The 26,361-nt window shown below is 36.7% G+C and overlaps 1 protein-coding gene and 1 pseudogene across 2 annotated transcripts in view; one reads left to right on the forward strand and one right to left on the reverse strand.

The window, feature by feature from the left end:
- Positions 1 to 26,361, forward strand: part of LOC307064602 (calcium-activated chloride channel regulator 4-like) — a 149,585-nt pseudogene that overhangs the window by 67,004 nt on the left and 56,220 nt on the right. Inside the window, exon 13 of the transcript in view lies at positions 19,520 to 19,574. The product of the transcript in view is annotated as a calcium-activated chloride channel regulator 4-like (transcript). The remainder of the gene's footprint in view (positions 1 to 19,519; positions 19,575 to 26,361) is intronic.
- On the reverse strand, positions 4,126 to 4,419 carry LOC307048372 (HIG1 domain family member 1A, mitochondrial-like; the record flags this gene model as incomplete). Its single annotated transcript, XM_079697447.1, has 1 exon — positions 4,126 to 4,419. Exon 1 carries the CDS (start codon positions 4,405 to 4,407, stop codon positions 4,126 to 4,128), a length of 282 nt encoding a protein of 93 aa, XP_079553573.1. The 5' UTR covers positions 4,408 to 4,419.

Below are 26,361 nucleotides of genomic sequence, written 5' to 3' on the forward strand. Positions count from 1 at the left end.
AAAACCAAAATAATTCTTAAACTGTTTTAAAAATAAAGACTAATGCCACAAAGGTAGAGACTATGACTCTACATCACTTTTTCTAGGCACCAAGGACAAAAGGACCAAAATGTGTGTCAAATGAATGAGTGCCAGGCCTGCCACCATGCGGCCCTTGCCTCCACTTCCCTGTCTCTTACTGTACCATCTCACTGTTGTCACACATCTAATCAGTCAAGGACTTTCAGTTTCCCAAATGTCCACACTGTTTTATGTCTTTAGGTCTTTATCAAGAACACCATACCCCTTTCATCCTTCTCCATTTCTAATCCTACCATCTTCAGGCTCCCTTTTCTGCCTCCTGACCATATGCCCCCCCTTTTCAAAATCCCACCCCTACTGCCTTTCCTGACTGTCTCCCCCACTCTCAGGCAGCATAGAGCACTCTTTCTTTTGTGTCCAACTCTCCACTCTTCATATAGAATCTAACTTCCAAATGCATTTACTTCTTTACGTGTTTGACATAAGCCTCCCTAACAGCCCTCAACTGTACAGTGAGTTCTTTGGAGAACAGAACTTCATCCTGGGAAGAGAGAAAAAAAGAGGAGTGAGGGAAGGATGAAGTAATGAATATTTGAACACACATACACATACAGAAACTCTTCCACTCCCTTTCCTTACCCTCTTGCAACCAGTTACCAAATCCTGTCAATTCTGAATATATCAAAAAGTCCTCCACCTGTCTCTATCCTTAGTTCATGTCCCCAGCATCACTCACTTGGACTCCTACATAACCCTTTGCAAAAAGAGCCACTGTGAACCATTGTGTAGGTTGTGCCCTGCCTGAAATCACCCAGCCTTGTCAGGGGCAAGGAGAGTAGGGGTGAAATACAGTCCAAACTCAGCTCCCAAGATTAAGGTTGAGGGGGCACTATTAGATCATTTCTCTGCCCAGAGGGAACACATTTTTCTAATTCACAAGTTGTTTTTCTAATTCACACAACATATGTGCTAGCAATGCAGCCCTGTTTCAACCATTCTTCACCATACAGCCAGAGTCTTTCTAAAGTACCAATCTGATGCTTTTACTCTCCTACTTAAAACCTTCTAACGACTCTCCTTTGTACTCAGTGTGAAGTTCAAGCCCCATGATATGATTGATAATGTCTTTCATGTTCCACCTCTGGTTTACCACTCCAGTCACAGTTCTCACAGCTCACATTGTACTTGTATATACTGAGCTCCATCCACCTTCTCTGTATCCCCAGGCTACATCTCCATCCCCCTCTCCATCACCCACCCACTTCCACATTCTGCTGTCATATGAATGACTCATGCTCATCTGATGAGTCTTAGAATAGATATCACTCCCCTGGGAAGCATTCCCTAACTTCTCCAATCCCTCTTCTGACTGGATTAAATTCCTCTCACATCACCTCATTCTTGCCCCTGGGATAACACTTAACATTTTATGTCTTAATTGACAATTTATTTCTCCCTTATTTCTTTCCAGATGGTGATCTTTTTGAGGGCAGAAAACAACCTCTTATTAACATTATATCCTCTATACCTATCACTATGCTCAGAAAATATTTGTTAAAGGAAAGCATGGAATCTGTCTTCTCCAGAGTATCAGTTGTAATGAATCAATCCCAGAGCCGACAAAAGTACAAGAGGAACCAGTAACCACCTTACTCTAAAAGTTTACACTATAGGAAGACAATGTTATACCTCTGGACAGTAATGTTAAGTCACCCCATCTAATAAAAGTATCTTGAATTATATCCTCATTGTTAATGGAATAACAAACTTTGGCTTAACATTTTCTCTTAATTAATCTCCCAACTAGCCTTCATCTTCTACTTAGGTTCATTCAAATTGTTGATATAAATATAGTTCTGCCTAATACCTTCCTCCAACACCAACTGCTTCTATGGCTCTGTTTACACCTGACCAGGATTTTACTTTAGTCCTTCAAATTAATTTCAAATATTTTAAGGCCCAGACTCATTCAAAAGTAGCTAAAAACTTATTTCACACTTGAGAAATGCAGCCCCTCTCTACTCTCCTATATCAGCTGGCCGCCTTTCCCATACTCCTACATAAACAGCAACACTGACCCACCCAGCTGCCTGAGGTCAAATGCAGAAGTCATTTTTTCTTTGAAATGCTGTTCCTTATACCTGATTTTTCATCACTGACTCTTTCTTTGCACATCTCTGTTTAAATATCTCTTCGGCTAGGCCATGTCTGTCAACCGAGTCCTAAGCAGCAACTCAGTCACCATCCTATCTTTCGTTTTAAAATTCTCTGTATAGCTTTTATTTATTTTCTTCATTTTTGTACCAAATCTTTTTTTTTCACATCTTTATTGGAGTATAATTGCTTTACAATGTTGTGTTAGTTTCTGCTGTACTACAAATTGAATCAGCTATATGTATACACATATCCCCATGTCCCCTCCCTATTGAGTCTCCCTCCCACCCTCCCTATCCCATCCCTCTAAGTCATCACAAAGCACGGAGCTGATCTGCCTGTGCTATTCAGCAGCTTCCCACTAGCCATCCATTTTACATTTGGTAGTGTATATATGTCACTGCTACTCTGTCACTTCATCACAGCTTCCCCTCCCCCTGCCCTGTGTCCTCAAGTCCATTCTCTACGTCTGTGTCTTTATTCCTGCCCTGCCGCTAGGTTCATCAGTGCTGCTTTTTTAGATTCCATATATATGCGTTAGCACACGGTATCTGTTTTTCTCTTTCTGACTTACTTCACTCCGTATGACATACTCTAGGTCCTACCACCTCACTACAAATAACTCAATTTTGTTCCTTTTTATGGCTGAGTAATATTCCATTGCATATACGTGCCACATCTTCTTTATCCATTCATCTGTTGATGGACATTTAGGTTGCTTCCATGTCCTGGCTATTGTAAATAGTGCTGCAGTGAACACTGTGGTACATGTATCTTTTTGAATTATGGTTTTCTCAGGGTATATGCCCAGTAGTGGCAGTGCTGGGTCATATGGTAGTTCTATTTTTAGTTTTTTAAGGAACCTCCATACTGTTCTCCATAGTGGCTATATCAATTTACATTCCCACCAACAGTGCAGGAGGGTTCCCTTTTCTCCACACTCTCTCCAGCATTTATTGTTTCTAGACTTTTTTTGATGTGTTCACTTACTTTAATAACACTACATTTACCATGTTATCATCATGGAATGTAAATTCAGGTTAGACAAGAGAATTTCACAAGTACAACAAAGCATTCTGTAGTATACCAAAGTTTGTATAATGTCTGACCAAACCAGCTTGCTCATAAATCACTTCCATTATAGGCAATTTATTTAGTTTAACATTTATGATTCTTACAGAGAAAATAAACATACTGCACACATTTAAAAAGTGTTTTTCATTTATCCTTGCATTAGCACTTAAAATTCATATTTCTATTTCAAAATGACACAAAAATTATTCTAATATAACAGCAACAAAATATAATTCTACAATTACAAAAGAGCTAAATGGGGATCTACAGTTAAGTTATTCTCATGTTTACAACTATGATTCTTAAATAAATACTCTTCAAAGCAGCTCTCTTACCAGCTTTTTAGGTTTGGCTTAAAAACACACATATAGTTGCCAGGAGGTTTATAATGTTGTATTCTGTGCACTGTTCTGAAAGGGTTCCTCAAGAGCCAACCAGCCCTTAAAACAGTACTCAGTCCACAAGGCAGTCAGAAAGAGTTAAATTAACTGGGGTAAGTAGGATTCCTATATTACATCAAAAGCATATGATATTCTGCAGCAACTGGGAGCATTATCAGGATTGGCATGTTGTCCTCTTTACAACTAATTTCATCAGAAGAGTTTAAGAAGGTGGACATTGTACCACTATCAAGTGCATTTAAAAATGACATGTTTTTGTGCTAATCTGACTCCCCTGAATGACCTAGCTAATGAACTAGTCACCAGTAACCTGGTCACCAGGCAAATCAAGCCTGCAAGAAAGGAAGCCAGTATTCAAATTACCATTTTATTGTCCGACCCAAATAATTTATTTTCAACATAAACATATAACCTCAATATGAGATGTCTAACTAAAGCAAGCACCACCAGTGAGACCAAGACAACCTCTCCTCTTCTAAGGTTTAGGTTTTGCCCAGAATTCTCGATACATGGAATAGCCCATACCAAGAGTCATTGTTCCCACAACAAAGCCTTGGGCTGCCATGCACATGTGGATCAGGTGAACAGACATTTTAGTATTTCCCCTGCTCTTCAATTTATATAATCTATATGCAACGATTGTTGAAAAACCTGCCATTCCAGTGGGAACAAATGGTGCCTCTCTAGCTTTTTGGATAAGTTTAGATCCCTGATCTTCATCATATGAAGGAAGAGAAACATCTGTGTCGCTTGACATAGTGATTGAAGAATCTTCAGACAACTACAAGATGTCGCAGGTTCCAACTGGCTTCTGCTGTTTCTAGATTTTATTTTATTTTATTTTATTTTTGCGGTACGCGGGCCTCTCACTGTTGTGGCCTCTCCCGCTGTGGAGCACAGGCTCCGGACGTGCAGGCTCAGCGGTCATGGCTCACGGTCCCAGCTGCTCCGCGGCATGTGGGATCTTCCCGGACCGGGGCACGAACCCGTGTCCCCTGCATCGGCAGGCGGACTCTCAACCACTGCGCCACCAGGGAAGCCCTGTTTCTAGATTTTTTGATGATGGCCATTCTGACTGGTGTGAGGTGATACCTCATTATGGTTTTGATTTGCATTTCTCTAATGATTAGTTGAGCATTAGTTGAGCATTAGATGTTGAGCATCTTTTCATGTATTTGTTGGCCATCTGTATGTCTTCTTTGGAGAAATGTCTATTTAGATCTTCTGCCCATTTTTGGATTGGGTTGTTTGGGTTTTTTTTTTTTTTTTTTTGATAAAGAGCTGCATGGGCTGCTTTACAAAGGAGGCAAGAACATACAATGGAGAAAAGACAGCCTCTTCAATAAGTGGTGCTGGGAAAACTGGGCAGCTACATGTAAAAGAATGAAATTAGGACACTCCCTAACACCATACACAAAAATAAACTCAGAATGGTTTAAAGACCTAAATGTAAGGCCAGACACTATAAAACTCTTAGAGGAAAACATAGGCAGAACACTTTATGACATAAATCACAGCAAGATCCTTTCTGACCCACCTCCCAGAGTAATGGAAATAAAAATAAAAATAAACAAATGGATGTAATGAAACTTAAAAGCTTTTACACAGCAAAGGAAACCATAATCAAGATGAAAAGACAACCCTCAAAATGGGAGTAAATATTTGCAAATGAAGCAACTGACAAAGGATTAATCTCTGTATAGCTTTTAACACTAAGTGATACATATTAATTTTCAATGCAATGTTACAATGTTTATTGTTTATCTTCCCAGCTGGAATATAAATTCCATGAGAGCAGTGACCTAATGGTTTTCCTCACTTCACTAACTAGAAGTGGACTTGGCACACAGGAAATTCTCAATAATTAACTGTTGAATGAATGAAGAGATAAGGGAAGAATGAACTGGCTATTTTATCAATGTCCTTTTATATGAGGATTTAGAATCAGGCCAAGGAGGGTTATTTAAAGTATTTATGTTACATAATATCTTACTTATATATTTTCTGGCTCCTCTTTAGAGCTTAGTACATGAAAACCTTGGCTTCTGTCATTTGCTAGAAGAATTTTCACAAACACATCCCTGCAATCAGGACCAATATTCAGAAAAGAACATTACTATCATCCCCAGGTACCCCTTTCTGTTCTCCTCCAGTCATTATCTCCCCAAAAGTTAAACATTATCTTGATTTCTAACAGCATAAATTGTTTTTACCTGTTTATGTACTTTATATAGGTGGAATAATATAATACATATTTTTTTGTGATTGACTTCTTTTAGTGAAATATCTTTGTGAGAACCCTCTATATTGTTGTGTGTAGTTGTATTTTGTTGATTTCTTTAGAGTATAATAAGAGCTTTTAAATTCAACACTATCATTAACATACTGAAATATCAGTTCATTTTTAATGATCATATATTCATGTAATAAAATTTATACAAGGAAATCTAGAATCTTTCCAAGTTTTCACTGTTTTAAAATAATGTTCTTTATGATTAACATGCCTATAGAAAAATCTTAATTTACATCTTTAGTTGGTTAGGAAGAATTTCTAAAAGAAAATTTTCAGAGACCAAAAAAAAAATTTTCCCTTTTTTGATTAACATTGGCAATTTATTCACAAGAAAGTATTAGCAACTCTTTTTTTTTTTTTTTTTTTTTTTGCGGCACGCAGGCCTCTCACTGTTGTGGCCTCTCCCGTTGCGGAGCACAGGCTCCAGACGCGCAGGCTCAGCAGCCATGGCTCACAGGCCCAGCTGCTCCGCGCGGCATGTGGGATCTTCCCGGACCAGCGCACGAACCCGCGTCCCCTGCATCAGCAGGCGGACTCTCAACCACTGCGCCACCAGGGAAGCCCAGCAACTCTTTTTATTATCAACTGTATATGACAGTACTTGTCTCCCTAAACTATCACTAAAAGTAGATATTACTGTCCTTTTAAAATTTTTGTCAACCTGCCAAAAAAGTATGTCATTAACTCATTTTCTCAAGTGGAGTAGCTTTTTCTTATTGATTAATTGAGTAAAAGTTAATTCTTGGTCTATTCAGGTTTCCTATGACTGATTCTATTGTGATCATTTGTATTTTCCTAGAAAATTGTCTGTTTCACTGAGTTATTTTAATGGGTATGTAGTGGTATTTGCCATTTTGATTTGCATTCTCCAAATGCCTAATTCATTTACATTTTAAAAGGATTAGCAATATTTTAAGATTCTGCTCTGAATCTGACACTAATTCTTGAGATTGGTTTAGACCTTGCATACTAATTAGAAAGGTTTTAAGTGCTTGCATATATATGAAATACATTCTGTAATCAAACTATATCTTTTTAGTTTTCATGCAGAAATTAGTAAATTAATTGTGGATTACAGAGCCATCTGGTTGCAAAATGCATCCCTTTCATTGCCCTTTTGATTTAGCTCATCCAAAGGACCATATAAGCATTTGTGGGCACAGCTTTCAAAACTGTGACCTCCATTGAAAAGTAAGACCTTATAACAGAAAAGTAGGAAGAGGAATGAGCTGTCAGTAAATGTCATTAAAGGAGGCTAACTGGTGAGATAAATAAAAAATAAGGAAGGCTTTAGGGTGTGGATCTGGGAAATGAAAGGGTATGTAATTTCATAGTTAAATTATTAGAATATTTTCCTAAGGCCAAGAAAAGAAAAAGTATGTTACAAATAGTATTGTTGCTATTAAATTAGTCTTTAAAAGTCCAGATTTATTTACAGAATAACAGTGAACATAAAGGCAGGATTCTATTCAGTAAAATAAGGGATAAGATATTAAAAATCTTTTTATTGGATTTTCCATTAAAAAAGGAGATATAATGAGTTTCAACAAGATATATATACATAAATGAGGCTTGTTAAATACTTGAGTGTATTACTTAAAGATCTTATGAAGAGTTTTCTTGGATTATGATTTAATAATTATGTCAGAGATAATTTAAATGTGATACAAGCTGTAAGTAGAGGATGAAATAAATTTTAGAAGAGATTTTCAAGCACAAATTTTGATTTTTCAGGTGAAAAATGATCCTGAAATTATTTTTGTTTACAATAAGTGCTACTGGCAAAGTTGCTTTTCATAAGAGTTTTATGGGCAAATAAATATCTATGAATCAATAAATTAATTAATAAGAACCACTAATCCCTTAATTCATTCAGTGAACATTTAATTATTTGTACTCAATTTGTAATCAGAAGATATGGATCTAAATATTAGCATTATTTTTATTAACTACATGCCAGTTTTTTTCTGTAAATTTGTAAGGTATGGAGAAAAACACTCCAGGGCATTTTGAATATCTACATATGGATAATATATGTAAATTTCCTAGTGTAGGGCCCAGCAAATAGTTGATACTCAGCACTCTAAGTTGTCCTTCCCAGTTTTAACTGTAAAATTATGATATTAATTTATATCTCCCAGAGTTGTCATGGGGAATAAAAGTGAGGTACCTACTGTAATGCATAAGCACCTATCAAAATGCCTGGCACACAGTAGAAGCTCAATCATTCCCTTCTCTCCTGATTTCCTATCATTTCATTTTCATGTCAACAATATTTGCTAAGCATCTACTTATGTGCACTGGATCTTGAGCAATGAGGGTAAACAAGTCAAATGTGATCCCTGCCCTCACAGAATTTATAATCTGGTGTTGAGAGAAAGACAAATTAGTCATTTAATTACAATTAGATGGTAAGAAGAAAGCCTTCATTACCAAATCAGCTTTTAACTCTGCCAATGCAGTGATAGGCACTGGGAATACAAATGTTATATGTGCTTGCTTTAGTTTACTTTGAGAAATTAATTAGGAAAGACTGTCTACAGCATGATCACAGGTGTCTCAATGAGGTGTCTCCTGACCACCCCTCAGTCCCATCTGTCATTTGGGTTCTATTGTTTCTGTGTAGTTTTTATCCTTCTTGGCTCAGAAAGTGATTAATGTCTGTCAATGAGTATTTTGTTGTTGCAACATTCACATTCCTAAAATGTGAGTGGTAAATTGTTGTTTACTACAGTTCAAGTGGAGGGTATCATCAGCATTCTTGGCAACAGAATGTGGCCCAGTGAAGGGGAGATGCTAATAAACTCTTCACCTGGTTGCTGTCACAGAAAATCTCTTGCAGGTTCATGCAGGTGTAAAGCAGCTATTTACTTGAAGTGATTTTTAGATCACTGTGTTCAAGCTTACCTGACTGTGCAAAGCTCCCCTATAGCTTACCTTGGACTCCCTCTTCCCCTCCTTCATTACATACTTCACATTAGTAAATTCATTTCTTCAGGTTCAATTCAATATGACAAATATTTATTAAGTGCTATTGTGTGCATATCCTCCGGAATCTAACATTTCAAATGCTCCTTGTGTGGGAGCAAAGTTCTTAGCCCTCCATGAGGTAGGGAAACCTATAAAAGATGCTAAAAGAGAGACCATCAGCAGAGGTCCAGCAGTGCCAGTACACTCAACCAAGGAAGGTGTGTTAAGCTGACAAGAAAGGCCTGGCAGGGATGGACACGACTGAGTGCTGAGCAGTGTAATGCTTCTTTTGAGCTTATTCTACTTCATATCCTGAAAATAATAAGTATTAACATCTCATACATGAAACATCATGAAAGAACCACTTGAGAACTGTATCAGACATAAACCAAGGAAATGCCTAAGTTCCCAGTGATTTAACACTTGGCCATGTTGTTATCACTCACTTTCCTTATGGAGCACCATTGCTCCCCTTGCCTCATTCCCTACTCTAACATGTAGCCTAAATGAGTGATGTAGGACCTTTCCTCCCTTGCCATGGCACCTAACACTGGACATGCCAGTCACAAAGTCCTAACACCCTGGCCACACAGATTGGTTCAGAGGGTGAGCACATGGCTTAAGCCAATGTAACCAGAGTCCCTTGCCATGCTTGTTTAAGCTGAGGTAGGTGATAATAAGCTCTTTTTTCTCAGGTGGTGAAGCTGGAAAGACATGAGCCTAGAACTGTCAGCAGCCAAGGTTCTTGACTTGTGGAGAAAGTCAGTCTGGAAGATGGGTGCTAACATGATTAGAGAAACAAAAGCAAGAAACAGAGCGTGATTCCTGCTCATCCTGTCATGCCCTATATCAAACATTACCCCTGGGCTTCCCTGGTGGTGCAGTGGTTGAGAGTCCGCCTGCTGATGCAGGCAACACGGCTTCATGCCCCGGTCCGGGAAGATCCCACATGCCATGGAGCGGCTGGGCCCATGAGCCATGGCAGCTGAGCCTGCACGTCTGGAGCTTGTGCTCCACAATGGGAGAGGCCACAACAGTGAGAGACCCGTGTACCACAAAAAAAAACCAAAAAACATTACCCCTATTCCTAATATGGTAATAAACTTGGCACGTCCAAGGAACTGAAACCAAGTGCATGAGGAGACAGTGAAGTAGATTAGTATATCTCAACAGTAATGAAATTTTGTGTATGTTAATATATCTCCATACTGGGTAAATATTAAAATCATCTGGAAGGTTTATAAAAACATCACTATGGATTTTCACTTATAGTAATGCTGATTTGGCAATTCAAATCAACCTTCCCTCTTCTATTCAATATTCCTCTGGAGATTCTAGTAGTGCAATAACCTGAGAAAAAAAATAAGTCATTGAGACTAGAAAAGAAGTAAAACTCCTTGTTTGAAAATGACATGATCATCATGTGGAAAATCCAACCTCTTCTACAAAACAGCTATAAAACTAATATGTGATTTTAGCAAGGTTGCATTATACAATAACAATTTTCAAAAATATCAATCATACTTCTATACACTAACAAAAAAATTGAAAAAACTTTTAAAATGCCATTTATAACAGTATCAAAATATGAAATATAGAAATAATATAACAACTGTAAAAAAAACTTGTACACTGCAAACTACAAAACATGCTATGAGAAGTTAGAGAAGACCTAAATAAATGGAGCAATAAATCATATTTATGCCAGAAGACTCAATATTGCTAAGATGATAATTTTCCCAAAAATTACCAGTAAGTTTGACATAATCTCACCACGTTTTTTGGTAGAAAGTGAGAAGACAATCCTAAAACTTATGTGGAAATTGCAAGTAACTAGAGTAACCAATTTTTTTTTCTGAAAAATAAGAAAGTTGGAGGACTCACATTGTCTGATTTCAAGACCTACTACAATATAAAACAACAGTAGACTGAAAACTATAAGACATTGATGAAATTGAAGAAGATACAAATAAATGGAAAAATGTTCCATGCTAATGGACTGGAAGAATTAATATAGTTAAAATGTTCATACTACCCAAAGCAATTCAGTACAATCCCTATCAAAATTCCAGTGGCATTTTTTTACCAGAAATAGGGGGGGAAAGTTCTAAAATTTTTATGAACCACAAAAAGACCCCAAATAACCAAAGCAATCTTGAGAAAGAAGAACAAATCTGGAGACATCACACTTTCTGATTTCAAACTATATTCAAAGCTATAGTAATCAAAAGAGTTTGGCATTGGCATAAAAACAGACACATAGATCAAAGCAATGAATAGAAGGACCCCAAATAAACCCATGTATATATGTTCAATTAATTTATGACAAAGAGGCCGAGAATATAAAATGGGGAGAGGATAGTCTCTTCAATAAATGGTGTTGGGAAAACTGGACAGCCACATGCAAAAGAATGAAACTGGATGACTATCTTTCACCATACATAAAAATCAACACAAAATAAATTAAAGACTTAAATTAAGACCTGAAACTATAAAACCAGAAGAAAATATAGGAAGTAAGTTCTTTAATATTGGTCTTTGTAATGATGTTTTGGATTTGACACCAAAAGCAAAGGCAGCAAAAGCAAAAATAAACAAGAGGAACTATGTCAAACCAAAAAAGTCTCTGCAGAGCAAAGGAAACCATCAGCAAAAGGAAAGGTCAAACTACTGAGTGGGAGAAAATATTTGTAAATCATATATTTGATAAGGGGTTAACATCCAAAATATATAAATAAGTCATATAGTTCAATAGAAAAAATTCAATTTAGAAATGAGTAGAGGAACTGAATAGACATTTTCAAAAGAAGACATATGAATGACAAACAGGTACATGAAAAAGTGCTCAACATCACTAACTACCAGGGTAATGCAAATCAAAACCACAATAAGATAACATCCCATACCTGTTAGAATGCTATCATCAAAAAGACAAGGGATAAGAAGTGTTGGCAGTGATATGGATAAAAGGGGGCCCTTGTGAACTGTTGAGGGTGGTGCAGACACTATGGAACCAGTATGGAGTTTCCTCAAAAAATTAAATATAGAGTTGTCATATGATCCAGCAATTCCACTTCTGGGTATTTATCCAAAGGAAATGAAAACATTAAACTCAAAAAGATACATGCACCACCATGTTCATTGCAGCATTATTCATAATAACCAAGATATATAAACAACATGTGTGTCAACAGATGAATGGATAAAGAAGATGTGGAAGGTATGTACAATGGATATTATTCAGTCATGAGAAAGGATGAAATGCTGTCATTTGTGACAACACAGATGGACCTTGAGGGCATTATGCTAAGTGAAATAAGCCAGACAGAGAAAGACAAATACTGCATGGCATTACTTATATGTGGAATCTAAATTTTTAAAAGTCAAAGTCATAGAAACAGAGAGTAGAAAAGTGGTTTCCAGGAGCTGGTGGGGGGTGGGAAGTGGGGTAAATATGGAAAGGCAGGTAGAAGGGTACAAATTTTCAGCTATAAAATGAATAGGGTCTGAGGATCTAATGTATAACATGATAAATATAATAAATAACACTGTGTTGTGTAATTGGAATTTGCTAAGAGTGTAAAACATAAATTTCTCACACACAAAAAGATAAGTATATGAGGTAATGGATGTGTTAATTAACTAGATGAGGGGAATTCTTTCACAAAACATACATATTTTAAATCATCATGATATATCGCAATTTTACAAAATCAGAAGCAAGCAACATAACCACAGTAGTAAGTCCTTACATATCAATAATCACTCTAAATATAAGTGGATTGATTTCACCAATCAAAAGGCACAGAGTGGCTGGATGAATAAAAAAATAAGACCAACTAACTATATGCTGCCTCCAAGAGACTCATTTCAGCTCTAAAGATACTTATAGGCTTAAAGTGAAGAGATTAAAGAGGATATCTTTAAAAGTGCAAACAAAAAGAAGGTGAGTATAGCCAAAATTATATCAGACAAAATAGATTTCAAGCCAAAAATGGTAATAAGAAACAAGGAAGGTCATTATACAATAATAAAAGGGTCAAAACATCATGAAATATAAGAATTATAAATATATATGCACCCAACATCAGAGTACTAAAATATATTAAGAAAATACTAACAGATCTAAAGAGAGAAAGAGACAATACAATAATAGGACAATACAATAGTAGGACACTTCAAAACCCCACTGTCAGCAATGAATAGACCATCCAAACAGAAAATGAACAAAGAAACATTGAAACTGAACCATACTCCAGAACAAATGGACTTAACAGACATAAATAGAACATTCCACCCAACAGCAATAGAATATATTGATACATTCTCCTTGAGTGCACACAGAACATTGTCAAGATAGAACATGTGATAGAACACAAAACAAATATTTGCAAATTTAAGAAGACTGAAATCATACCAACTATATTTTCTGACCACAATGGTATGAAACTAGAAGTTATCAACAAGAGGAAAGCTGGAAAACCCACAAATATGTGGAAATTAAACAATACCCTTCTGAACAACCAATGGGTAAAAGAAGAAATCAATAGAGAAATAAAAAATTATCTCAAAACAAATGAAAATGGAAATAAAACATATCAAAATTATGAGATGCAGCAAAAGCAATTCTGAAAGGAAAGTTTATAGCAATAAATACATATAATATTAAGAATTAGAAGGATCTCAAATAAACAACCTAACTTTACACTTCAAGGAACAAGAAAAAGAAGAACAAATTAAGCCCAACATTAGCAAAAAAAAGGAAGTCATAAAGATCAGAATGGAAATAAATGGAATAGAGACCAGTAAAACAATAGAAAGGGTTAATAAAACCAAGAGCTTGTTCTTCAAAAAGATAAACAAAATTGACAAACCTTTAGCTAGACTGAGAAAAAAAGAGAGAGAAAACACATATAAAATTAGAAATGAAAAAGAAAACATGAAAACTGATACTATAGAAATTCATAGGATCAAAGAGACTATTATGAACAATTATATGCCAACAAATTAGATAAAATTCTAAAAACACATAACCTGCCAAGACTGAATCAGGAAGAAATAGAAAATTTGAACTGAATGATAATTAGTAAAGAGATTAAATCAGTAATCAACCTCCCAACACAGAAAACTCCAGGACCAGATGGCTTCACTGATTAATTCTTCCAAACATTCAAAGAAGAATTAACACCAATCCTTCTCAAACTCTTCCAAGAAATTGAGGAAGAGGGAATACTTCCAAACTCACTCTATGAGGCCAGCATTATGCTGACACCAAAGACAGATAAGGATACCACAAGAAATGAAAAGTACAGACCAATATCCCTGATTAATATAGATTGCAAAAATTCCCAAAATATTAGCAAACCCAATTCAAGAACACATAAAAAGGATTATAAATCACAATAAAGTGAGATTTACCCCTGGTATACAAGGATGGTTTAACACACATTAATCAATAAATGTAATATATCACATTGGTAAAATGAAAGATAAAAATCACATGATTATCTCAATAGATGCAGAAAAAGCATTTGACAAAATACAACATTCTTTCATGATAAAAACCCTCAGCAGACTGAGTATAGAAGGAACATACCCAATATAATAAGGCCATGTATGAGAAACCTACACCTAGTATTTATACTCAATGGAGAAAAATGGGAAGCTTTTCCTCTAAGATCAAGAACAAAACAAGGATGCCCACTCCTATTCAATATTTTACTGGAAGTCTTAGCTAGAGCAATTTGACAAAAGAAATAAAATGTATCAAAATCAGGAAGAAAGAAGTAAAACTGTTGTTATTTGCAGATGATATGATTCTGTACATAGAAAATCCCAAAGACTCAACCAAAAACTGTTGGCACTAATCAAAAAGTTCAGTCAAGTTGCAGGATACAAAATCAATATACAGAAATCAGTTGCATTTCTATACACTAAGAATGAAACATTTGAAGAAGAAATAAAGAAAATTATCCTTAGAAAAAGAAAGCAAAAAAATCCCATTTAAAATTGCATCAAGAAGAATGGAAACACAACATTGTAAATCAACTATACTTCAATAAAATTTTTTAAAAAGAATAGAATATTTAGAAGTAAATTTAATCAAGGAGGTGAAAGACTAATACTCTGAAAACTATTAAACACTGATGAAGGAAATTGAAGATGATATCCTGTGTTCATGGATTGGAAGTATTAGCATTGTTAAAATGTCCATACTACTCAAAGCATCTACAGGTTTAATGCAATCCCTATCAAAATACCCACGATATTTTTCACAGAACTAGAACAAATAATCCTAAAATTTAAAGACCCTGAAATTTCAAAGAAATCTTGAGAAAAGAGAACAAAGCTGGAGGTATCATGCTCCCTTACTTCTGGCTATACTACAAAGCTACAGTAATCAAAACAGAATGGTATTGCACAAAAACAGACACGTAGATCAATGGAACATAACAGAGAGCCCAAAAATAAACCCACACACTTATGGTTAATTAATCTATAACAAAGGAGACAAGAACATAAAGTGGAGAAAAGACAATTTCTTCAGTAAGTGATGCTGGGAAAACTGGACAGCTACCTGTAAAAGAATGAGATTAGAACATCATATCCAAAAATAAACTCAAAATGGATTAAAGATATGAATGTAATAAAGTCTGAAACCATGAAACTCCTAGAAGAGAACGGGGGCAGAACACTCTTTGACAAAAATTGCAGCAATTATTTTTTTTTAGATCTGTCTCCTAAAAAAAGCAACAAAAGCAAAAGTAAACAAATGGGACCTAACTAAGCTTAAAAGCTTTTGCACAGCAAAAGAAACTCCTGACCAAATGAAAAGACAACCTACTGAATAAAAGAAAATATTTGCAAGTGATATGACCAATGAGGAGTTAATAACCAAAATATATAAACAGCTCTACAACTCAATATCAGAAAAACAATCCAATTTAAAAATGGGCATAAAACCTGAATAGACATGTTTTCCAAAGAATATATACAAGTGGTCAACAGGCATATGAAAAGATGACCAACACTGCTAATCATTGGAAAAATGCAAATCAAAACCACTATGAGATATCACCTCACACCTGTTAGAATGACTATCAGCAAAAAGTATACAAATAGTAACTGTTGGCAAGGTTGTGGAGAAAAGGGACTTTCCTCAAAAAAATAAAAATAGAACTATCTTGTCATTTGTAACAACATGGATGGACCATGAGAATATTATGCTATGTGAGATAAATCAGAGAATGACAAGTACTGTATGATATCACTTATATGTGGAATTTCAACAAGCCAAAACTGTAAAAACAGAGAATAAAATTGTGGTTATTAAGGGATGGGGGTTAGGGGGACAGGACAGATGTTGTTTAAGGGTACAAACTTACAACAAGTAGTAAATAAACCCCAGAGATCTAATATGCAGTATAGTGAATATTGTATTATAATCATCAAACTTCCTAAGAGGCTAGAATTTAATTATTCCAACTACTAAAGACAAAGAATAATTATATAACATGATAGAGGTGCTAATTATTGCTACAATGGCAATCAGGTTACAATATATAAATATATCTAATTAACATATATATTAAATTACACAATTTAAATTTATATACACAATATATTTAGATTTTAGATTTTTTAAATGAATAAATGAATATCTTACAACTCTGTTTGCCAATCATGCCTCAATAGAGCTAGAGGGAGAAAAGGAATTGATCCACAGTCAACCAATCAATCAACAAAACTACAGTAATCAAAGGAGTGTGTGGTATTGGCAAAAAGATAGACACATAGAGAAGTGTAACAGAATAAAGAGTCCAGAAATAGACCTACACAAATATAGTCAACTGATTTTTGACAAAAAATGCAAAGGCAATTTAAATGAGAAAGTACCAATTCAACAAATAATGCTGAAAAAATTGGACGTCCAGGCAAAAAAGTAATAATATTTGTAATACATATCTAAGCCCTTACACAAAAATTCTCAAAAATGGATCATAGATCTAAATATAAAACATAAAACTAGAAGAAAAGCAATTAGAAAATCTATATGCTTTTGGTTTGGAGATGAGTTTTTAGATATGAACCAAAAGCATGGTCTATTAAAAAAATTTGATACTCAATGTTAAAAAAATGAAAAATTTTGCTCTGCAAAAGACACCCTGGGGAAAAAATATTTTAACATATCCAATAAAGAACTTGTAACTCAACATTAAAAATATAAACAACTCATTAAAAAGTGAGCAATAGAATCTGAACAGATCTATTCAGTAACAGATCACCAAAGAAGATATACAGGTGGTAAATAAGCACGTGAAAAGACAGGTTTGCCTGCAATAATATTACCATGATGTTCTAATGGTGATTTCCATTTTTTCATTCTTTCTATATTTATTCATTGCAATGCTTTAAATAAGATTTATCCTTTCTCCTTTCCCCCTATTTTTATTCATATCACATGGACTCAGAAATATTTATTTTATTCTTTAATTTATAATTGAATACTATCATTAATTTTAAAAATTGAGTTAAATTCACATAATATAAATTTACCAGTTTAAATATTTTAAAGTGTAAAGCCTTAACTATACATTAAGTAGGCAGCCATGTGGTAATATTTGAGATTAGAAAAACTTTGTTGCTAGAGTTAACTCCAGGTGCCATGGTCTTAAAAATCCTACCACTGAAGACATATTCTTTTCAACTGATTTTTATAATGTAGAATACAACTAATCCAATTCAAAGTCTTTTAGTACATTCACAATGTTGTGCAACCATCATCATTAACTAACACTAGAACATTTCATCACCTCAGAAAGAAATCCTATACCCATTAAGTAAGCACTTCCTATTTCTTCTCCCCTTCCCTAAGCCCCTGGTAATGACTAGGCTACTTTCTGTCACCATGGATTTACTTATGCTATACATTTCATATAAATGGAATCGTAAAATACATGGCCTTTGTATCTAGATTCTTTAACTTGGCATAGTGGTTTTAAGGTAAATTTATGTTATAGCATATAACAGTACTTCATTACTTTTTATGGCTGAATAATATTCCATTGTGTGGCTAAATCACATTTTATTTATCTATTCATCAGTTGTTGGACATTTGGGTTGTTTCCACTTCCTCAGGATACTTTTGCCCTATATAGCAGGGGTCCCCAACCCCTGGGCCGTGGACTGGTACTGGTGCTCCTCCTGTTAGGAACTGGGTTGCACAGCAGGAGGCGAGCAAGCAAAGCTTCATCTGCCACACCCCCTCGCTCACATTACAGCCTGAACCATTGCTCACATTACCGCCTGAACCATCCCCTCCCACTGTCTGTGGAAAACTTGTCTTCTACAAAACCAGTCCCTGGTGCCAAAAAGGTTGGGGACTGCTGCTATATAGAATTCTTAATCAGCAGGTTTTCTTCTTTCATCATTTTGATTAAATCATCCCACTGCCTTCTGGCTTTTGTGGTTTCTGATGAGAAATCAGCTCTTAATCTTATTGAAAAATTTCTTGTATGTTTCTCAGCATAAATCTCTGAATTTATTCTATTTAAGGTTTGATCTTCTTGGATATGTAGATTCATATCTTTCATCAAATATGGGCAATAAACTTCAAAAAACCCTTGAGCATTATCTACTCTAGTTGAACATATGTATACCCAATGACCCAGAAATGCCACTCCTAATTATATACCCCAAAATAATATGTGCACATGTGCGCTAAAAGACTTGTTAAAAATGTGTTATTAATAAAAGTCAAAAACTTTAAACAATTTTTTTATTGTCCACTCAGAGTTTACACAAATGTTTATTGCAGTCTTATTCACAATAACCAAAAAGTAGGAGGAAAAAATAAATGTTCTTCTACTGGTAAATGGATAAGCAAATTGTAGTTTATTCATCCAGTGAAATTCTATTCAACAATAAATAGTAGTGGGGGCTTCCCTGGTGGTGCAGTGGTTGAGAGTCTGCCTGCTAATGCAGGGGACACGGGTTCGAGCCCTGGTCTGGGAAGATCCCACATGCCGCAGAGCAAGTAGGTCTGTGAGCCACAACTACTGAGCCTGCGCGTCTGGAGCCTGTGCTCCTCAACAAGGGAGGCCACGATAGTGAGAGGCCCACGCACTGCGATGAAGAGTGGCCCCCACTTGTCACAACTAGAGAAAGTTCTTGCACAGAAATGAAGATCCAACACAGCCAAAAATAAATAAATAAATAAATAAATAAATAAATAGTAGTGAACAATATGCAATAATATGGATGAATCTCAAAAACATGCTGACTGAAAGGAACCAGACACCAAAAACAAAACAAACAAAACACCAAAAAACATAATGTACAATTCCATTTATGAAATTCTAGTAAGTATAAACTAATACACTGGTAGAAATTATTTTAGTGGTTGCCCAGGGCTGGGGTTGGGAAAGGAGAACTGACTAAAAGGGGATACTAGGGAACTATTTGACATAATGGAAATGTTCTATACCTTGACTGTGATTACAGTTACATGAGTGTTCAAGTTTTCAAAATTTATGGAAATGTATGCTGAAAATGGATACATTTTTGTATGTAAATTATACTTTAATAAAGTTGATTTTCTAAATAGATCATTCTAGCTACCACGAGGAAATTGGATTTTGGCCAGACAATGGTGGAAGCAGGTACACTAATTAAGAGGTTATTGCAGAGATAATAGTAGCTTGGATGAGTGTGGTAATCACAATGATAATAGTTAATGTGTATATGACATTTATTATGTGCCAGGCACTGTTCTCTGTACTCTGTGTGCATTGGTTTATTTCATCCTCCCACTAATCATATGAAGTAGGTACTGTTATTAGGTACTGTTATTATGTTAAAGTACAAAAAGCTTAAGTGACTTGTGTAGTAAGTAGAAAAGCTGGTAGTCTGGCTTCAATTCATACACTTAACCACTATGCTCTACTGGATAGATTCAGAACAAATTTTGAAGGTATGGTTGCCAGAAGTTACTGATATGTAAGATGTGATATTCAAGCTAAAGAGAAGAATCAAAGATGATGATGCCATAATGGGATGAAGAAAACTGGGAAAGTATCATGATTGAAGGGTGTAAAATGAAGAGGCCTCCATTAAGCAAGTGAAAGCAAAATTGGACTCATGTGTGTTAAGCAAAAAAGAGCTTTGTTTCCAGGTGAAGCCTCTGAAGAAAACAAACCACTATCATTTGGGGTTTCCAAGAGCAAGTAGTTCAGGAAATGGTGGAATATCACAAGTGGGAGCATTTAGGGATTGACTAACCTATGACCCAGAGTATGGTCATTGAAGTTAGGCTGTTGCTGCTTGGCTGGCTTTTAAAGGTGTAAGTCCTAGTAGGAAGCTGTCACTGATCCACTGGGATGGGTATAACATCTGATCTGCTGTTACTGTTTACTGTGATCAAAGATCATCCATTTCTTTCTAAGAGAATAAGAATGTGTTATTGTCAAGAAATAAAAAATACTTAAACTCTGTTTAAGACATGTCAGGTTTAAGATACTTAATAGCTATTCCAATAAAGATGTCAAGAAGATAATTAGGTCATATCAGTCTGGAATTTCCAGTACATACACATCAAGTCTGAGAGTCATCAGCCAACAAGACTGGATGAGATCACCTTAAGGAGAGAAAAGAGCTAAATAGAGGCCTAGATGGGGAGAAGTCTCCAAATTTTGTAGATAAGGCACAGTAGGAGGAAATAACAAACGTGTTTGAGAAGGATTCACCAGGATGTCTGAAAAAATTTCTGAATATTCAACAAGGTATTTATAGAAAATATTCAAGTACTTAAAAGGATATAATTAGAATAACTTTACCTGAAAAATTCTGAGCATTCCATTGCAAATAAGTTATAAATAAAGAAAACATGTTTATGAAAATGAAATATAATGATATCATTGAGTGCCCACTCCATGTCTGGCATTATATAGACACAGAAAGAGTGAGGTGAGTGAGAAGGTTTCTCTCAAAATGAAGGCTTGAATTTATCCTTGCATTCATTCTACCAAAAAAAAAGTTTAGCAAATGCCTTTGAAGTACCTGACACATGCTTGATTAACAGAAATATAACTGTGAACAAGGCAAGCATACTCATGAAATCTAATGGAAAAGACAGAATCAGATACACCATTTTAGTGTATAGAGTGCTTTGGGTACTTAAATCATGGAGAACTAACCTAATCTAAGGGTCGTGGAAAGTCTCTCTAAGAAAGTAAAATTTTAGCTAAAACTTAAGAGGTGAGTAGAGATTCACCAAGAGGGTAGAAAATAATGTCCAAGGCAAAGAGAACAACATGTGCAAAAAGTTGGGGAGGAGATTCTCAGGCAGACTAGGATCAGAGTGGGAGATGTGGCTGAAGAATTAAGTATGTGGATTTTAATGGGGTGGGGGCCTTACAAGTGTCACTAAGGATTTTGGACTTTATCATAAAGTAAATAGGAATAACATAATCAGAGATTGTTTTCAAAATCTCACTGTGGTAGGTGATATAATCTATATAATTAAAAGTCTCTATGGGATCACAGAAGAGGAAAAGATCAACTGATCAGGTAGGCTCCCAAGAGAAGAAACATTTGAATTGAGTTTTGAAGCATGGGAGAGATTCTACAAGGCAGTAAAAGAGAAAAGGCATTCCAGGAAGGGGAAACAACAAGGGCAAAGACTCCAGTATACAAAAAGAGCTGGGCATAGCTGGGGAACAGGAAGCAACCATGAAGGACCACAGCAGAAAGTGGAGAGAACACTGAAGAAAATAAGGCCAAGGGGCTCGTCTTGACATCTATGTACTAATGGTACAGTATGGAACAAATACCATATATTTAAATGTTTAAAAGTTATAAATCATGCTAACAAAATATTATATAAAATTTGTTCTCCTCTCTACATACCTTCCTATTCAAAAATATGGTGAATAAGAGGTTGTTTAGTGTAGGTGAATATGGTAAATTTACATTCATTCAGGCCTTTATTTACACTTAACAGTCCAAGTATTATTATATCTTTACAGGAACTTTGCCAAGTCACCCAGTTCTAAATCAAAGTTCATTAACATTATGACTAAGAAAGTTATATAAATCTTGCCAGATAATAGTAATTAACAGGCAAGCGCTGGGTTCTAGGCCTAGTTGCTTTTTTTTTTTTAATGATTCCAGTAGTCACAGCATATCTGACAAGAGTAATCAGATATGGATATAAAACTGAAAAGTTGGTCAAACTCTTTACTAAATGTAAAAATTGTAAACTGCTTTTTTTTTTTTTTTTTTTTTGCTGTACGTGGGCCTCTCACTGTTGTGGCCCCTCCCATTGCGGAGCACAGGCTCCGGACGCCAGGCTCAACGGCCATGGCTCACGGGCCCAACCGCTCCGCAGCATGTGGGATCTTCCCAGACCGGGGCACGAACCCGTGTCCCCTGCATCGGCAGGCGGACTCTCAACCACTGCGCCACCAGGGAAGCCCTGTAAACTGCTTTTGAGTGAGATTAGTCCCACTGGAATCTTATAGGATCTTACATGGCATAAAAACAAATTATTTACTATGTAAACACAATTATTTAATGTTTTGTGATTCCAAAGTCTAACAATATCACAGTTTCCTTCATCAATTCTGTTGATTCTTCCTCAAAATTCAATATTGCATAATGTCTGTATAGAAAAACATTACAGCACTAATTTAAAATTTAAGATTTTTAAAAAATCAGAATTGTACTAAAGTTTGCCTTTGCTACAATATTAATAAAACTTAGTATGCATTTTAGAAGTATAAGCAAGATTTCAAGGGAAAAGATTAATTTCCTGACAAAGAATAGATTAAAATCATTCTCATGATACCTAGCGTAATGTATTGCACATAGTAGGAATTCACAAACGTCTATTAAATGCATGGCTGTTGAGTGAATTCTTATTCATTGATTAGTGAATATGTAACTCCTAAAATAATAATGCTTTCCTACTGGGGTCTTTAGAGACCATTGGTTCTACCACTTTCACTGTCAAGATGCAGATGCAGAAGCTCAAAGAAGTTTAGTAAGCTACTCAATTCCATCCTTCTAGGTTTTTCAGAATGTTTAAGTCACAAGTTTCAGTTTCTAAAACTACTAGAACAATAAAATAGGTGTGTGTTAGGCCATGGATAGCCAAGTAGTACAAATTTTTGGACATCATAGGAAAGAGAACATATGTAGCAGAAATCTATTTGTTTGTTCACCCATTATTTTATACATGTTGCTGCTCCCTTAGAAGCTACCAGCCATCTCATAACCAATGATTGATCAATCTTGAGTCCTGAAATGTTATTACCCCAATCCTTGGCCATAGTTGCTTGGCTTGGTTGTTGGGATCTTGCCCAAGCTAGGTCAAGCAAGTTTTTTCTCTGAGACTGTTTTAACAGTCTGATGGAATAAGACAAAAGACAAAAGCTGTTGGTTACTACATTAACCATCACATGAAGGAAGTCTATTTGAATTAAGAAAAAAAAAGTGGTCTCAGACCAGTAGTGCACCCAGATATCTGAAAGACACAAATATAAATCCTTTTTAGAGGGACTCTTTTTAAATTAAGACTTCAAAGATCTGCAAATAAAGGGAAAATGAGCAAATGAAAGTCAAACATCTCTAAACATAAAGAAAACAAGGTAGGGGAGATTTGAGAAGATGGCGGAAGAGTAAGATGCAGAGATCACCTTCCTCTCCACAAATACATCAGAAATACATCTACATGTGGAACAGCTCCTATAGAACACCTACTGAACACAGACAGAAGGCCTCAGACCTCCCAAAAGGCAAGAAACTCCCCACGTACCTGGGTAGGGCAAAAGAAAAAAGAAAAAGCAGAGACAAAAGAATAGGGACGGGACCTGCACCAGTGGGAGGGAGCTGTGAAGGAGGAAAGGTTGCCACACACTAGGAAGCCCTTTCGTGGGCGGAGACTGCGGATGGCGGAGGGGGGAAGCTTCGGAGCCACGGAGGACACCACAGCCACAGGGGTGCAGAGGGCAAAGCAGAGAGATTCCTGCACAGAGGATTGGTGCCTACCAGCACTCACCAGCCCAAGAGGCTCGTCTGCTCACACACCGGGGTGGGCGGGGGCTGGGAGCTGAGGCTTAGGCTTCGGTCGATCACAAGGAGAGGACTGGGGTTGGTTGCGTGAACACAGCCTGAAGGGGGCTAGTGCGCCACAGCTAGCCGGGAGGGAGTCCGGGAAAAGGTCTGGACCTGCAGAAGAGGCAAGAGACTTTTTCTTCCCTCTTTGTTTCCTGGTGCGCGAGGAGAGGGGATTAAGAGTGCTGCTTAAAGGAGCTCCAGAGATGGGTGCGAGCCGCGGCTATCAGCACAGACCCCAGAGACGGACATGGGATGCTAAGGCTGCTGCTGCACCACCAGGAAGCATGTGTGCAAGCACCGGTCACTATCCACACATCCCCTCCCGGGAGCCTATGCAGCCCACCACAGCTAGGGTCCCATGATCCAGGGACAACCTCCCCAGTCCCGTGATCCAGGGACAACTGCCCCGGGAGAACACACGGCATGCATCAGGCTGGTGCAACGTCACACTGGCCTCTGTCACCGCAGGCTCTCCCAGCATCCGTACCCCTCCCTGCCCTTGGCCTGAGTGAGCCAGAGCCCCCAAATCAGCTGCTAATTTAACCCCGTCCTGTCTGAGCGAAGAACAGACGCCCTCAGGCAACCTACACGAAGAGGCGGGGCCAAATCCAAAGCTGAACCCCGGGAGCTGTGCGAACAAAGAAGAGAAAGGGAAATTTCTCCCAGCAGCCTCAGAAGCAGAGGATTAAATATCCACAATCAACTTGATGTACCCTGCATCTGTGGAACACATGAATAGACAACGAATAATCCCAAACTGAGGAGGTGGACTTTGGGAGCAAGATATATAATTTTTCCTCTTTTCCCCTTTTTGTGAGTGTGTATGTGTATGCTACTGTGTGAGATTTTCTCTGTATAGCTTTGCTTTCGCCATTTGTCCGAGGGTTCTGTCCGTCTGTTTTTTTTTTTTCTTTTTCTTTTTTTACTTCTAAAACTTTTTTTTCTTAATAATTATTTTTTATTTTAATAACTTTATTTTATTTTATCCTTTCTTTCTTTCTTCCTTCCTTTCTTCCTTCTTTCTTTCTTTCTTCCCTCCTTCCTTCTTTGCTTTCTTTCTCTTCCTTTCCCCATTTCTTTCCCTTTCTTTCTTTCTTTCTCTTTCCTTCCTTCCTTCTTTCTCTCTTTCTTTCTCCCTTTTTCTTTCTTTCTTTCTTTCCTTCCTTCCTTCTTTCTTTCTTTCTCCCTTTCTTTCTTTCCTTCTTTCATTCTTTCTTTCTTTCTTTCTTTCTATTTTTTCTCCCTTTTATTCTGAGCCATGTGGATGAAAGGCTCTTGGTGCTCCAGCCAGGAGTCAGTGCTGTGTCTCTGAGGTGGGACACCCAATTTCAGGACACTGGTCCACAAGAGACCTCCTAGCTCCATGTAATATCAAATGGTGAAAATCTCCCAGAGATCTCCATCTCAACACCAAGACCCAGCTTCACTCAACGACCAGCAAGCTACAGTGCTGGACACCCTATGCCAAACAACTAGCAAGACAGGAACACAGCCCCATCCATTAGCAGAGAGGCTGCCTAAAATCATAATAAGGCCACACACACCCCAAAACACACCACTAGACATGGAGGTGCCCACCAGAAACACAAGATCCAGCATCATCTACCATAATACAGGCACTGGTCCCCTGAACCAGGAAGCCTACACAACCCACTGAACCATGCTTAGCCACTGGGGACACACACCAAAAACAATGGGAACTACAAACCAGCAGCATGGGAAAAGGAGACCCCAAACACAGGAAGATAAGCAAAATGAGAAGACAGAAAAACACACAGCAGGTGAAGGAGCAAGATAAAAACCCACCAGACCTAACAAATGTAGAGGAAATAGGCAGCCTACGTGCAAAATAATTCAGAATAATGATAGTAAATGTGATCCAAAATCTTGGAAATAGAATAGAGAAAATGCAAGAAACATTTAACAAGGACTTAGAAGAACTAAAGAGGAAACAGACAATGATGAACAACACAATAAATGAAATTAAAAATACTCTACAAGGGATCAATAGCAGAATAACTGAGGCAGAAGAACGGATAAGTGACCTGGAAGATAAAATAGTGGAAATAACTACTGAAGAGCAGAATAATGAAAAAAGAATGAAAAGAACGGAGGACAGTCTCAGAGACCTCTGGGACAACATTAAACGCACCAATATTCGAATTATAGGGGTTCCAGAAGAAGAAGAGAAAAAGAAAGGGACTGAGAAAATATTTGAAGAGATTATAGTTGAAAACTTCCCTGATATGCTAAAGGAAATAGTCAATCAAGTCCAGGAAGCACAGAGAGTCCCATACAGGATAAATCCAAGGAGAAACACACCAACACACA

This window comes from Hyperoodon ampullatus, assembly GCF_949752795.1.
Source record: "Hyperoodon ampullatus genome assembly, chromosome: 2".
NCBI lineage: Eukaryota > Metazoa > Chordata > Mammalia > Artiodactyla > Ziphiidae > Hyperoodon > Hyperoodon ampullatus.